The 16,442-nt window shown below is 39.2% G+C and overlaps 1 protein-coding gene across 9 annotated transcripts in view; it reads left to right on the top strand.

Moving 5' to 3' along the window:
* Positions 1-16,442, top strand: part of KIAA1328 — a gene marked incomplete at its 5' end in the record, with an annotated part of 172,929 nt that overhangs the window by 65,659 nt on the left and 90,828 nt on the right. For all 9 annotated transcript variants that reach the window (XM_080574750.1, XM_080574751.1, XM_080574748.1 and 6 more), the window contains one exon: positions 3,080-3,207. In XM_080574750.1, the coding sequence (XP_080430876.1) occupies positions 3,080-3,207 (128 nt within the window). The remainder of the gene's footprint in view (positions 1-3,079; positions 3,208-16,442) is intronic.

The raw sequence follows: 16,442 nt of genomic DNA, 5'->3' as shown, positions 1-16,442 counted from the left end.
TGTAAGCGTGCCACTGCTGCATGCAGTGGTCCCTCTTCGCAAAGCCAACTCTATCTCCACTGAGGTTATTATCTCTGAAGAGCCATAAATGAACTCTTAATTCTATGACTTGCATTCAGCGATGAAATTAACTAATTTATTCTGTAAAACATATAGTCCTTGCAGCATGACATGTAAATGTAGTGTTGAAATCTTAACCTTTGCATTTCTGAAGTTGCTTTTGTCGTGTCCTTCCCACCCCCCGTGAACAACCTAAATACTTTATTAACAAACTGCATGAAGTGTATTACTAGGATATGTTCAAATGCATATTTCTTGGATATAAAACTACAGTTTAGTGAAATGCCAAGTACCACTTCTCTCAGGTAACTAACATCTTGTAAATCCAGTATTTGTGCTCCTAAATGGATAAAGAAATATCTGTGAGCATTTAGGCACACGGAGTTTTCTGTGGAATGCAAATCTGCAGGACTTGTTGTCTTGCAGGGTTTTTCACCCTTATAGCAATTCCTGTTTCTTTTTTATAAGGCAGATTATAAAAATATTTGTCATTACCTATGTATTTGTTTGGAGACCACATTCCCATTGAACATGTGTGCCCCCATTGTATCTGAAGGACTTAAATATTTTTGTGGCAGTGTTTGTTGTTTATTGCCTGCCTAATTTGTAGGGGAGAAAAAAAGAAAGAGATCGTCTTGCTGCTTTTAGCAAAAATTCAATAGAACAGAAGAGTAAGATCTAATATTAAAGCTTTTTTTAAGAAAGTATTCTGCAGTAAATGTACCAGCACATTATGGAGAATTATCATAGTTAGAGCTATTATACATGTGCCTGCAACAAAAGAACAGTTTTTTCTTTTCTTTTTTTTTCTTCCCTATTTGAAGCTTGATGTTTACTTACTTAATGAGCAAAGCAGGGCTTTGGACTATGGTGGCTGTAACAATATGTTGCTTAATGCAGAGTCATTGTCTGAATGAATGAGATTTTAATCTTCTAATACAGGAAGTTTTAACCATAGTTACGTTGCTGATGGAATCTTCGAAGAATTTCAGAAGTATCTCAGCTGCCGTTCAAGCTCACGTTAACTATTGCCCTTCTCACTTGTTATCCCATAACTGGCTCTTGGACAATTAGAATTTGCTTTCCTAACACTAATTTTGCATGTCGTGTTTGTGAGCTGTATTTTAAATAAATTTGGCAGCTGCAAGTAAGAGGTGGTAGCATCATGTGCACGGCAGGCGTTCTGCAGTCTGTAAAACACGATTTGGGCATCTCTCGTGGTACCCGTGCACCACGTATGTATGTGCTACTGTGCGGGCAATCTCATCTGGCTTCCAGACACGGCTGGTACCAACATTATGGTAAGAGTGTGAGTGGGTGCACGGCCGTCACTCGTGACCCCGGGGCCATTTTGGGTACTCGTTCCGTGTGCCAGCAGTGTGCTAGCTGGAGGGAGAAGTGGGTGAAATCTGTTTGGTGGGGAAGGGGCTGCTGGAAGCAAAGTGAATTAAGAGGGCTGTAAAAAACTGATAAAGATAGGACTGTCTGTTTTTATATTCTGCCACATAACATGGGTTTAAATGAATTTCCCTATAATTTGTCTTCAAATACCGACATTTAACTCTTAGGCAGTATAAATGAACTGGCTTTTTCTAGAGTAAAATTCATGCCCTGCGTCCAGGCTAATATGTTCACCTACTATAAACATTACTGCCTATGGTTACAACCGGAATAAAAAATTCCTTTTATATACATCATAGCTGGCAGAGACTCCTGAGACCACCACAAATCACTTCAGCCTTTTGGTGCTCTCTGACGAAATGAACTGAAATGTAAAACAGCCCAGGCTTCAGGCAGGCTGACTCTGGAAAGCAATTAGCTTGTTTAGACCATTGTTTGTATCCTCCTGTATTTCCAGGTGCTGAGCAAAGGTGGACTAGGAGCTCTCCTGATTGATTTAAACACTGGGCTTTAATAACCTCCCATTTCTTCCTTCCTAAAAGGTTTTGCTCGTTCTCTGTGTAGCCTTTCATTTAAAACAAAGCAAAACAAACAAAAAGAAAACCTGGCAAGTTCCCCCTTCCCCCAAAAGAAGAAGAAGAAGGGGAAAAAAAAAAAGGGTCATAACAGGGAATAACAAAGCAGTGAGTTATTTATGCAGCCATGATTGGCAAAAATGATTGCAACATGAATTTGCCCAGAAGCAATGATTAGATCATAAAAATGTTAAGGAAATCTGTAACTCAACACCATTTTATAGATTGAAGAAGTTTTTGTTCCCTACCTTAATTGCGGTGACTTGTTATTAAAGTATTTATTCAGAGTAATCTCTTTGGACAGCGAGCCCTTATCCCATCTGCATGCATAATTAAAAGTGAGGGTGGAGAAGGGGGAGCATAAATGGTTTACCATGCTACATGAGCAAGGGAGGGAATTACACAATGACAGGTGAAGAGCAGATTTATCTCCTGTTGGAATTTCAATGCTGCAAGCAAGGCAGGACACTGTTGCTTGCTAATATCCTTGCAAACACCACAGTTGCTGCTTCTCCAGATTACTGTCCAAAAATCGTTGCTGGTCTCTAAAAGGCCTGTAGCGCTGCATCTGTGGCTCTGGGTTTTTGAGCTGTCAGTGCTCAAGCAAAGAGATTGGATTTGGGTATGTGGGCTTGTGAATCCATGCCTCTGCTTAAAAATGGACTATTTACTTACTTGGCTGGCTATTTATTTATTTATAAATAAACATTGGTAGTGTCTGGCTTTGCTGAATACAAATCAGAGGGTTGTAATTGTTCCAACTGAAACAATGTCATCACCTGCCTACTGCTGCTGTCCCTTTTCCAATGATAAAAGAATTTGGTGCAATTCTTCTTTTTCCACTCTCTGAATAGAAAGAAGGTTGTACTTGAACATTCGTCTCTAGACAGATTTATCATCATTAGGCAGTACTCAAACACATGGTATCTGTTTTTAAATTGAACTGTTATGGATCTAAATCGGATTTACACAGAGTAAGTTGGTGTATATTTGACTCTAACTATTCATGAAACAGTATTTTTCCTTAACTTCTGATGTCTCACCTCTGCAGCAACAGTACAGAGAATGCCAGGAACTTTTGAGCCTTTATCAGAAGTACCTAGCTGAGCAACAGGAAAAACTAACGCTCTCCCTCTCTCAACTCAGTGCTGCCAAGGAAAAGGAGCAGAAGGTAAGCTTATTTTTCCATCTCCTTTTTTAATGACATCTCCAAAACACCATCTCTCTTCTTCTAGAAGTGTAACTTGAGTACGTCGTCTTGTATTTTATGATGTTGGTAACTATTTAGTGATTGGTGTCCCGTGACCTTCCCTTAATACATGGATTACAGGAAAACAAAAAAAGAAGCAAGTTTTGGATCAATAAAATGGGTGAAGTTAATTGACCATGTTGTTGTGCAATAGGAACCATAGGAACCCATGCTTTTGCTAAGCAAAAGGATAAGATGCTCTTCTGGTTTCTGTCCTGTTTCTTAAACAGTGAAATAATTACAGTCACTATAGCTACAGCCTTTCAAATTTTCACTGTGGCTTTTGATGACTGAAAAGGAGATTACAGATGATGTGTTTGGTCAATAAGAGCTTTCTCAAGTCTGTAAGGCAGCCCATCTGATTTGAGCTGTTTATAGAAGACCCATAATTATTTATGCTGTTTAAAAACAGAAAACATTGACTAGAGATACAATGTGTTAAATTAAGTGGTAAAATGGTTCTCAGATGTATATGCAGAAAGACTTGAAGACATGGTTACTGAGATTTTTTCTGATAACTACGTACTTGATTTGTATCCCTGCTGATAGCAGATGATACCCTGAAAATTAAGGCAATTTGTGCAAGTGCTCTACCTAATGTCTTTACTTGCTATTCTCTTTCAGTAGTTTCCATCAGTAAATCTCCATTCAGGGGCTGTCCTACCTTAAAAATAAAAAAAAAAGACCGTGCTTTTTTTAATAGGTTGGGTGCTAGATCTTTCTTTTGCTGATGATTGTTTAAGACTTCTAGTATGGCTAGAGGTAAAGTCATCAGTGCAGAGTATCCAGGAGGTGGCCTGACTCTGGACTCTGCTAACAGAACTGCACAGACAGATCCTACTTCTCAGAAGTCTGTGAAGGCAGGGCTGCGCTTTTAATCCTATTCAAGAAGCAGGTAGCAATACTGACTTCACTGGCAGTAGGAACAGGTTATTATGCATGTTTTTAAAAATATGTTGCAGTTTGTCAAGCTTTTGGCCTTATAAACATTTCATTTCTATTCTTTTATATTTTTATCTGCCATCCATTTTGTGATGGCTTTGAGTTCAAAACAAGAACCTTTTATTTTCTCTGAGAATGGATGATGCCTGTGTTCTTGCCTGTAATATGCAGCCCACTGGGGTTCTCGGTGGAAAACAGTCCAGAGGAGCCCAGGCGGTCCAGCAGAACTGTGACAGCTGAGTTTGGGATGATGCTGTTACTTCTCTGAGGTTGAGTTGTGCTTGAAATCTTTCACCTTTAGCATTTCACCTTTAAACACGTGATTGTAAAGGCATGTAGTCTAATTCCATCTACAGTTCTAATACAGAGATACAGATAATAGGAAGCCCTCAGCCTATTAACTGTCAAATTATCACCTGAGCTACAGCAATCCATGTTCATCTCTTGTTCTTCTGTCTTCCTAAGCACTCTGTCAGTGTACATACAGAGACTTCTCTGAACTTGTTTTCTGACTTCATGTGCAAGTTCTATCAAGCTTATCTTTGATCCCATTATTTCTTTATACTTACAGGCACTTTTGTCCACAAATGCAAATTCAGATATTATATCTAGGTTTGTCTTGACATTTTATTTACAGTACCTAGTGTACAGCTCCAGCCTAGCAGGTCTGAAATTACCCTAGCCTTCTTGCCCTGTGCAAAGCTTTGTAGGCATAGATAAAAATTGTCAAAGCACGTTTCAGCTGGTCTGTCTCATAATTTGCAAAATATTGGTAATGTTCCTAGCTTTCGTCTTCAATTTTCTCTTCTATGTAATCCTGGTGATCATGGAGCTGTTTATTTCTTGAATGCATTTGGCTTTATAATTTGTTACCTTTTTTCCTTCCAAACAAACACTTCATGCTATGTTTTTCTCACAGCTCAAACTGTGGAGAGATTTGCAGGACTGCCTCAGCGCTTCAGTTCTTTCCCTACCACAATCTACGTTGTAGCTATCAAAAACAAAGGAAAGTTGCTGGGCTGCTTTTTGGACCATCGTGTTATTTTCACATGCATTTTTGCTGCTCTGTCACTTGTCTTAATAACAGAACTGTGAACTCTTAGGGTCATCGTTGGTCTCTTTTTTTGTTCCTTTTGAGTGTTGTCTTAATACAGCTGTTCAGACAAGCCTAGGGCTTGCATTTTGGTGTCCTGCCTCATTAGGTAATGTCACAGAGGAGCACAGCATGGAGGATTTTTTGGGAGGTAAGAACTAGGGGGGAGGACATAGCCAAAACCTTTCCTCCTGCTCTGAGTGCTCACTATTCCTGCTCTCTCTGCCCTGCTGAAGGTTCTACAGTCTCCCCCATATTTATTTTAAGTTGGAGTTTGAAAAAAGCCATCTTGATTTGGTCTCAGGATAAGAGAAGTCTTCCTGACTTCTGTATGAATCCTTGACCATGGGGAATCTTCTCTGTTGTTTGTTTTGACTGGGAGAAGGAAATTCTGGCTGGCTGGCTTTAAATCAATTACTTAGTTTTCACTTCTTTGAACCCTCTAGGTGATGTAGGCACCCAGTTCAGGTGCACGCTTGTGTTACAGGGGCATCTGTGCTTCAGTGTAAGATGTCGCTCTGATTTTTCCTGCATCTTGCAGGAAGACGGGACTGCACAGTTATAGTCTGTACCGAAGCATAGCTTTGTTATCCCTGTTATGAGCTGTTCTTTCTTGTTTCTGTTCATTTTTCCTTTTTTTTTTTTCCTACTTGTTTGTTTCGATTCATTCCTAATGCTACACCTGTATCTTGACATAACTTACTTTTTGTCTGTCTGGCTCCCTCATTCTTGCTGTACAATAATGCTGACTGTGATCTCCCCTTCCCCCTGAGCTTAGATAGGAGTTTGAAAGCATCTCATTTTGGAGTCTAAATGCCGGGATTCGTGTTAGAATAAGACAATTAACAGGTCAAGAGAACCGCAGTGTTAGCGAACTGCCATGGCATTGTTGCAGAAAGGTGGAGTTGTGCAGGAGGGAAGCGACTGCAGTACCTGTGCACACGTAGCTGAAATGCAGCCCTGGTTCTCAGCTGGACTGAACTAATGCAGCTACTTTGGTGTTTGCTTTTATTTTTGTCTGTTTTAGCATCACATAATGGTAACAATAATTCTGAAGTCACGTTTTCCTCTTACCTGATACTGCTTCTTTATAACAAAAGCTAGCCCTCGAAATTTAGAGGAGGTGGTAATGACATAAAAATGTGAGGAAAATGGTAGTGAGATGATTTAAGACAGAACTCTCGTGGAGTCAATAATCAGTAACTGGAACATGGAGCTTCCTTTTTTGTGAGATAAAGTTAATTCCATTTGAAAAGATACTTAAGGTGACATGAATTGAATTATTCAAACTGGCCTTCTCAGCATTAACTCTAGGTTAATATCTCATGATGCCTCTGGTTTCATTACAGGAGTTTTAAGTACATAACTTTTTATAATAAATTCAATACCTAGAAGCTGAACTGAAATTGGTTTACCTTCTACCAACCCATAAAAAGAAGCATTAATTGTAAAGTGAATATTAAAGTGGTCACTAAAGTTGACTCAGACAGATTCAAAGAGATAGGTCTTGTGTAAAGGAAGTGAAGAGCTCTACTGAACAATAGGCTTCTGCCTTGATGTTAATAGAAAATACCATCCGTATTAAAATGTAGTTAAATCTCTTGTATCAAAAATGATTTTTGAATGTTCTTGCTGCACCTCTCAACTGTTCAGTCTTGGCCATTTTCAGAAGCTTTACATGGAGATGTAAAGAAAATTACCGTTGTTCTAGGTAATCAGGTCTGACCTAGTTACGCAGTTGCTGCTTCAATGCCATCTCAAACAGTGGCAAGAATCCAGTTTACTTTGGCAAGTTCCTGGCTGGTGAATTTGTACGTGTTCTGCAGCATAGGGTGGGACTTCACTCGCAAGAATGGGACAGGAGGCTGAGTTTTTACAGGACTGGGATTCTCAAGCTATTTCACCTAAAAATAAGGATAATGCCTGACCTGTAGACTCAGCTTTGCCTATTAGCCTTTGAATTTACAAGTACAGATGGCAGCTTTTGTTTCTTATTTGTAGAAGATTATCAACACATATGCTAACTCCCTTGATTTACATAGGTTCTTGTTGTGTATGTGTTTTAAGCTTGGGTTCTGCCCCCCCCCCCCTTTTATAGAAATGTAATAGGTATGGGGTGGAATTGTAGGCAGAAAGGAGTATCAATAAATTATTTTCAGTGGGATATCTGCACTCGCCCCTTCCTGTATATTATGCCATCTGTCTCCTGTTGTTTTGTGTTTATATTTCAGTAATTCCAGAGGCCCTCATCAGGAATGAGGTACTGTTGTGTACTAAGCACTGTGCAAGCATACTGAAGGACATGGTCTGCTTTGGGAAGACTGTAAAATCTTAAGAAGATTAGCTTTTTGGGAGGAGGCTAATATTTTTTTTAACCTTTTTTTTAATGTTGTTATTTCTCATGAGTTGCTTGTTCATCTTAAACATTATTGACACAGTTGTGGTGTCATTTCACAGTTAAGTCCAAAGGAAGCTTTTTCTAGAAAGGACTACAAAGTCTTGCTTTCTTTTCATGTTAGTGACTAAAATTCATGTCCATATAATTGTCATTTTTTGCCTTAATAAGGGTAATTATATACTAAACCTTCAAAAATTAGTTATGATTATTTTTTCTATTGAAAAAGATATTGAAACAAGTCAATCTTCAGAAGCCTTTCCTTTCTGATTTTCCCCAGACTTCTCCATTCCTCTTCTTTCAACATGAGTCACCTTTAAACACACTCTTAGTTCGCTTAAAGAAAAAAAAAATCCAACATATGCAAAGGGTTTTGAATGCTATAACGTAAACCTGCATGATAGAATTTACTTTGTCTGTTTACCCAGCTGTACTGGAACAATGGATGAGCCCATCTGAAATATACTTGAGAACTGGGGTAATAAATAAAGAATTAATTTGACTGTTGTCCCAGAGGTATTGGAATAATTTTAGGAGGCCAGACAGAGACAGAGGTTTAGCTTGAGTAAATACTGGGAATAGCCTTTCCTTACCTGTGTTACTTTAGGCAAAACCTCTGATCTCTTTCTGTGCCTCTCTTATCTGTGAAAGGGAGATAATGCTTTTTGTCCTCATTCATTTTATTTTCTGCTGAGAAAGCCAGGTTTTGGGAATCTCTTCATGTGTGTTCAGAGTGTTTAGCAATATTTCAAGCTTAGTGTCTGGAGTAGGCTACCTTGTGTAAGGGAGAAAAAGGCATATGTTTTCCTTTTACCTCTAGGTGACTTGTCCTACTAAATTTACCTGTCTTTTCTAAAAAATGCTAACACCAAACAGCAATGGAGATGGACATAAATATTTAAACTAAAAGGAAACATCAGTGTTGAAATATCTGTGCATTGCTAATATTCACAGTGTAACTACATCTGTTCTCAGTCCCCTGGAAAAGTGTGCCACAGCAGGACCATTGGGCTCTCATAACAGCCCTGTCTACTTGCATGTGGTGAATGATGCTGTATTTTAGTGGTTGTAAGCACTTCACTCTCAGTTCTCTGCTTAAGTGAGGTCTGAGCAATTCACTGCTTAACAGATCTATGCTGCTTGACTGTCTCTTTGCTTTTGTTCTATTGTCTTCATCAAGTTTGTCTTTAGTCACTTTAGGGTCTTTTGATTTTCATTTTCTTTGAAGGTTCCTCTTTGTTTCATCCACCTGGCTTTAAAAACTGTCTCTCCTGAGGAAATCTTTTATTTAGGTGGACATTCATATCAGCTGTCTATTTTTCTGTTGAGGGATAAATCTGGAAAGAAGGCAATGCCTTCTCTTCCAGCAAAACATTCCATTCTCTTGGCCTCATAAGCTTTTGATGATATTTGCTGCTATTTTCAAATGATATCTCTGGACTTTGAGAATTTGAGAAATCCCTAGGACTGACTGTTCTTGAGAACCTCCTGTTCTTGAACACCAATTTACAGACTCCTAGGTAAGATATTGCAGTTCTTTCAGTGTAACCCTTATAGCGGCTCTTGGGAGAGAGCTTTGTGACCACACTCGCCAGCATCCTCTACATCTCCTTTTGAAGTGTGGGTGAAGATTCTTCAGTGAATATAAGGTCTCATAGGACTGCATTTGCAGTCAAGATTTTATAATACTCTACAGGCCTTGAGGAAGCAAGCTTCTGTTCTGCCCTTCGCTCTGTGGAGTTGGCTATATAAGTTCTTTATCACTGTCAAGCAAACAACCTAGCTGTCTACCATTATGCTGGCACTTTTAGTAGTATAGTCCATTTAACCTATGCATATGTCTTTGGTTCTGCTGTCTTAGGCCTTTTTTTGAATGCCGAGACTCTTGAAAGTCAGTTTCTCATGTACATCCTATATCCTTGACTTGCTAGTTTCCGGTATCGAGAAACCAGACTTATAAGATTCCTCTAAGCATGGCAGGTCCTGTGTGCTGTGATCAAGATTACATGTGTGAATTTTCTGACTTGTCGAAAACTAGCCTTGGAGACATTCAAAACTGAACTGAACAAGGAACCTTGTTCAAGTAACTCTGAAACTGGCCTTTATTTGGGAGGGGTTTGGACCAGATGCCTTGCAGGGTTTCCTTCCAGCCTGAATTCTTGCGTGATTCTGTTCTGTGCTCTCTCTTCCCAATCCCTCTTCAAGAGAGAAATCATCATGTAAAAACTTGCTGTGGTAAGAAGTGAAAATGCTTCTGGGCTAATAGCAGTAGTCCTACAACTGGACCCTTATTTCTGAAAGTCGAAATGATTGGAGTTGCTTTCTAGCTATTGAAAAGAATTAGAGGCTGTAGACTCATCTAGAACTTCATAACATAAATAACTTTATGCAGAAGTTTAAATTCCAGATAGTGGGTGTGATATTAGTGATTATTATAATGGAAGGGAAATTGGTTTCCATCTCTTTTGTGCAAAGCATACATTTTTGTGTTTTGATCAGGTAGCTTAATTTGAAATGCCTTTGTTTAATGAAGGCCAGGTTCAGGGCACTCTAGGTTGGTCTTCATATGGCAGAAAGATTTTTCGTGAGAGCCAGGGCTGTAATTTTCTTACAGCTAAGAGGGTGGGAATTCGTTATCTGTCTGTACCGGGATGATTGCCTGCAGAAATATCTCTTCGAGCTAGTTCTGAATACCCTAAGATTTAGCTTGAGTTTTTCATTTTGAGCTGCAAGAAGTTCAAACTTAAAGTTTGTCTGATACACAGCTTGCCATTTGAAGTTTATAAGGACTCTCCTGGACTCTCCTCCTTGGATTTTATCCACTATAGAACAAATTTCAAAGTTCTGGAGTCAGCTTATATGTCTATATAAGCAGAATATAGCTGGTGTGGTGACATCAGCAAACATTATGCATTTATTGCAAGACTGTGTACCGGGTGCATGCAATTTATGGTTTAGAACAGCCTGGTCACCTGTCTCTCAAGAATTAATCTATTAGATGTCATTCCATAGCATTTTTTGGTTGCCATCTCTTCATGGCAGATGCCAGCAATGTCTGAAATGTTCTACATTCAGGTTTATAGCAAGTACCGTTTTCTCTTCATTTTGGAAATTCACTCTTATGATTTCAGTTTGGGGCATATGCAGAAAAAGACCATGCAGACATTCAGGACTATCATTAACCAATGATGATTCATAGTACCATCCGCACAAATGGGGATAAATGAGTTTCTTTTGTCTATGCAGAAAAGCTGCCAATCTGAAACTGATGCTGTCAAAGCCAACTACATAGATACGTGGCTTCTCAGGGTGGCAGAGCTATTTCCAAAGCCTTAAAGTAGGAGAAAGGACGTGATGTCCTCTGACCCATCTCTGAGGTCTGGATTACCCGGAGGTCGGTGTCTGCCTTGAAATGAACAGTCACTTCTAGTCAATCTGTAATAGATGTGTGTGATTCCATGTTGTCTTCCCCCATCTGTTTTCCTCTCCATTAGCAGCAGTACTTCTGTTGGCTGGAGCAGGCCAAGCAAGCTTTCAGGGTGGATTCTGTTTTCCAATGTGTAACTTCAAAAACTCCTTGTCCTTTCTGGAGTTGGATCGTGAACATCAGTACCTTAGTTGAAGATTATCAGTTCACAGTATGTCTGATGAATGTGTCTGCTCTAAATCTTCAGACAGAGGACTTCTCACAATGAAATAAGGACCTTGGTGCCTTCTATGGCAAGGTCAAGTACCCACTCTTGCAGGCTAATGTTACTTTTAAATCTCAGCAGAAGAATTTTTACTCAGTCATATCAGGAATGCCATTTAAGTCAGGGGGCACTCATGTTTGTGGCTACAGGAAAAAAAAAAAAAGGCCTTAATTTTAATAGAGAACTTGTTTCATTAAATAGCTTGACTGGCTGCAAGCATAAAGTACCCTGTGAGCTATTCCGAATTTTAGGTGACGGCTGTGGAGACTACTTCTCTTCCTGAGATCTATACATTCATCACATAAACTTTCATTTTGACAGTGCTCTGCTGTTACCACAACTTACTGACACAACTCTTCTTTTGGGATTTTTATCCTTCAGTGGCTCGTTCAGTCAGGCACTCCATGACTCCAGATGATTATGATTTTGGGGTGGTTATTAGTGTCCCTCATAACGTGTGCGTACATTTAGGTATGGAGTTGAAGGAAACTGTATAGTTACTTTTGTCTGTAACTTCTTCATTAAGTGTGTGTATTCTGCTTTTGAGACCCTGGAAGTTTTGCAACTGAGAGGAAAAGAGCACCTGGGATGCGTAGAACTGTTTAGCCAGCAGCATTTCTGCACATATATGTGAGAAGGACTTGCTTGTGTACCTTACCAGCATGCATGAGGCAAAAACCTTCTTGTTTTGTGTGTGTGGGAGCATGTCCAACCATCACGTGAACGTGTAGGCAGATGGACTTGTAACTTCTTGTTTCTCCAACCAAGACGTAAAGTCTGGTGAAGGTACGAACCTCTGACTGAAGCACCAGCACAAGTTCAGCATTCACAATTCAATTGATAAACATGTAAGCAAGCTTTCAGTACAGTATTGTCTATGGCCATGAAACAGTGTTATTTCCTACTTTTTCTAAACCTTAACACAGAAGTAAGTCGCAGTTTTTTTTGTTTTTTTTTTTTTTTGTAATTTGAACATTCTAGTTGATCCACAGACATCAGCCTTTTGCAACATTATCTTAGGCCCTTTGTGTGGATTCTGTAGCTTCAGATAAAACCAAGAGCCAGTGGTATGTATGGAGCAAGTCCTTTTTAGTTGAGGAAATAAGAGAATGGTCTTTAAATATTTAGGCCTTTTATTTTTGTTTTATCCATGGGAATGTCATTAAAGGGACATGAGAGGTTTTGATTAGTATTTTTCATTACTTGTGCTGACCATGAGAGTTTTGCATACAAGTGAACTACTGGGACTGCTGCTGTGGTCTACCAAGTAGGTGAGGGCTGGCAAGCAGATGAATTGGGATCTAATTCTGTTCTGTTGCCTCTTTTGCCATTGAGTTATTCAGTTGCTGTCTGGCTTTGTTTCTTGCTCTTTAAATAGGAGATGATGCCCACTGTTTGTTAGAGCATGTAAGCTCAGTGAATTTGAAATGTTATGTAAATGCAAAGATGAATTGTTGATTTAGTTATGAATTTAAGATACTGTAAGGAGAGCTCAGTTGGTCTGGGACTTCCCTGTACATAAGTTAATTCCTGTAAAAAGGCAGTCTTTTTGCCAGTGTTGGTTTAAGAAGAACAGGTGCTTAACATGGGGAAAAACCTCCAGTGATGTATGATACAGGGCAGATACACACGTTGTATGATTCTCTTCACGGGCATGTTTATTCATCGGAGATAAAAGGGATCACATAATCTGAAGTGAAGAATCAGCACTTCTGCAAGTAAAACACAAGAAGAAAACACTGGAGTCTTCTATTAGCTAGGCACACACCTATGCATTCTTATCAGCTGCTTTTTAAGCGTTAATTCTATTCTAATGGTTTAACCAAAGTACTGTCACTGCGACAATGTGCTTATTTATAACTATAGAATTAAATGTAGAGGAGTACAGATTGCAAATATATTTCATAACTTGGAGATTTTGTGTTTTGTTAGGCTACGTAACTCAGTGAACACTAGCATATTAGAAAGTTACTTCCTGATAACGTCTTCCTAACTGTGTGCGTGATAGCCTCGGGCAGTCTTGGGTCCCTGTGCAGAAGGCAGGAGTGAAGGTGAGTGACACCTCCAGAAGGTGACTCAGATGCAGCTCACGATTCAGTTTAGATGAATCCAAGCATCTTTATCTGAAATCCTTGTTATTTGATCATATATCAAGATACTCCTTTTACTTTTTCATGAATGATTAGATAGCATCATCATTACGAGAATGAACACTGAACACAAAATTGCTCAATCCTAAGTAATAAGACCATATTTTTCTTGATGTAGTGTGTTGTTTTTCAGACACATCACTGATGATGTTTATTTGTTTAACTAGTCCCTTGCGTTAAAATTTGTAAATATTTTAAGCGTTCCTTTTAATTTGTCTTCAACCTTTCAGACCTGCGATTCTAAACTTCTGTGTGGGAGCGTATTTTAGGTGGCAGGCTGCCAAGCAGGCATGGCAAAAATGGGGATGTTCATTCAGCCCTTTAAACTTTTTTCCTAATAGGAGAATGCTAATGGTTTGGTATAAGAGACAAGTACTTCTGTTATAACAAATTAGTAATAAGGTGTTTAAGAGTATTATGGAAATCTTTTGAAATGTCAGAAACATTGTAAAATGAGGAGCTGGTTGTTTTTTAAAAATCGAACAAACAAAAGCTCGGCAAAAATCTCTCCTTACGGAGTAAAGTTCCCGGTGCAATCACCACATTTTAGTTCTGGTGCTGTTGGTGAAAGAACCTTTCCGTATCACAGTTCAATGGACAGGAAGGTTTGAGACACCTGAGCTGAGACCTAAAGGGGACTCTCCAGCCACCACAGTAGATGAGCCACTTCTCAGCGGTAGGGGAGAAAAACATGCATCCCACCATCTTCTGGTATCAAACAGGGTTCAGTTGTTTGGGTAGCAGATGCAGTGTCTCGCTACCTTTGCTAACAAACACGGGCCCATGTGAGACCAGGAGGCAGCTGGTACAGTGTGACAGCCCCTCTGGGGCCAGAGGCCACAGTGCTCCTGGTGCCTGCACAAAGCCTTGTCCGGAGCTGGGAGCTGGTGCCACAGCGCAACCCTCACTGCCATGGGACGAGAAAACTTTCTGTGATGGTCACGTCCACGTAATGAAGACTTACATACCCCTAACAGAAAGCTGGTCCTCCCAGAAGCTGGTCCTCGCAGTTACGATTTTTACATGTATTTATCCCTTTTCACAAAGGGGCAATTAAACTCCCATAAGTCTGCCAAATTTATTACATTCTGTCTGCCTAAATATTTCCTGTCATCTCAGTTGAATGTGGCATTTTCCGGTTCTTTTTATCTTACAACTGCTTAACTGTCACACGTTCTCTCTGAGCTGGTTAAATGTCAAGGGTGGAATAAATTATTATTCACATACTGTTATTTGTACAACTGTAGTATTTGGGTTGGGGACCAATATCCCCTTCTACTAGGTAGGCGTAGCACGGCCCCGAATCTGAATGACGGTCACTGTTCCAAAGCAATCACAATGCCAGTGTCTTGCAGCATTTTTTTTTATCATTTGGAGATGAAAGCTGCTTTATAGATAAATGTAGGATGATTATATTGAGTATTACTTACTGATACATATTTCTTGCATAAATTTGAGTTTCTATTTACATTGCTTCCTGTAAATGCCATTGTTAATAGAGTTCTGACATCTTATTTCCCTTATTGCTGTCTCAGTAGCATTTTATTTCTGATGTTTTAATAACTCAATGTAGACTGAAAGGATAAAACCGAGGGAATTGACTGAAATAATTAGACCCTGATTTGTCTGGCTGTCCAGCACCTGACAAACACATCTTTGACATAAACAGAATGAAACATTTTTGCTATTAACCACTTACAAATAGCTATTTTGGCAGAGCTTTGAAACTATTGAATTCTCAGGGCGTATTGTGCTGGGTAAGGCACCAATTCAGGATTTTTCTTTTGCCTTTGTGACTCCTCCTTCCTGTCTGTGTTGAAGGAGAGTCATATTTAGTAGCTTCACAAAAACTCAAAAGCAGTTAGTGTAGTTATCACCCTAACAAACTGAGTATTTCTGAGAAAGTGGAAATGTTCCCATTTCAATTTCTGGTTAATGACACACTTGAGTATGGGATCTGAAATGTCAGTCTTTGTATTTTCAAACCTGTAGAAACTTGAATAAAGCTTATACATAAGAGCAATCAACTCTGATAGCAGTAGGCTAAATATCGGTTTCTGAAAATAAATTTTATATGAATCTATTCTCCAGACAATTTGACTTTTAAATGTTTAAAAATGTGACATCTTTATATAAGTGAATACAGATTGAGGCAGGAGCTATAAAAACTTGAAGTTTCCATGCATCACCTACTTTTCACTATCACCTGTTAAACAGCACAACTAGGTACAATGCAGGCTTTACTACTTTCCATTGAAATAATTTACTGCCCTCCTGACCTGTAAACAGATAACCATTACCATGACTTGATACTGTTAGATGTTTGGATACATTCTCAAAGGTAATTCACGGTTTTAAATATTGTATGTGTGAAAGGTTTTATAACCAAGCATTTGGAAAACGGCAGCATTACATTTCCTTGAGCAGTGTTTTGGGAGTAACGATTTGTCACCGCAGCCTTGTTACACGGCTTTCTGAGCAAATGTCCTCTCCTTTCACCTCTTCCTTCAATGCTCTAAACTTACGTAAGGACCACTGAAAAATTCATTAAGCACCTTCCTTTTTCTCAGTGCTTTCCTACAGGGTGACTTCACTATACTCTGCCTGCAAAAAGTTTTCAGTGACCTCAGTTATTGATTTACACTTAAAACTTCACTGCAGTAAAGGGGGGATGCTGCATTAGAGAATTCGGGAGTGAAAATAAGTGGGTCGTTGTCCTACATCTGCTCCTGACTTTCTCTGGGACCTTTGGAGAATTGCTTCAACTTTCTGTGCCTAAGCTCACTTACTTGTATGGTGAAGTTAACAGTGCTTCCCACCAGTGCTTGTAAAGCTTTTCAAGTTCTGTGCATGAAAACTGCAAGTACAAAGCATTGTCACGATTC

This window comes from Anser brachyrhynchus (assembly GCF_964034855.1).
Source record: "Anser brachyrhynchus genome assembly, chromosome: Z".
Classification (NCBI taxonomy): domain Eukaryota; kingdom Metazoa; phylum Chordata; class Aves; order Anseriformes; family Anatidae; genus Anser; species Anser brachyrhynchus.
The sequence above is the reverse complement of the archived record's forward strand: the minus strand, read 5'-3'. Positions and strand labels throughout refer to the sequence as shown.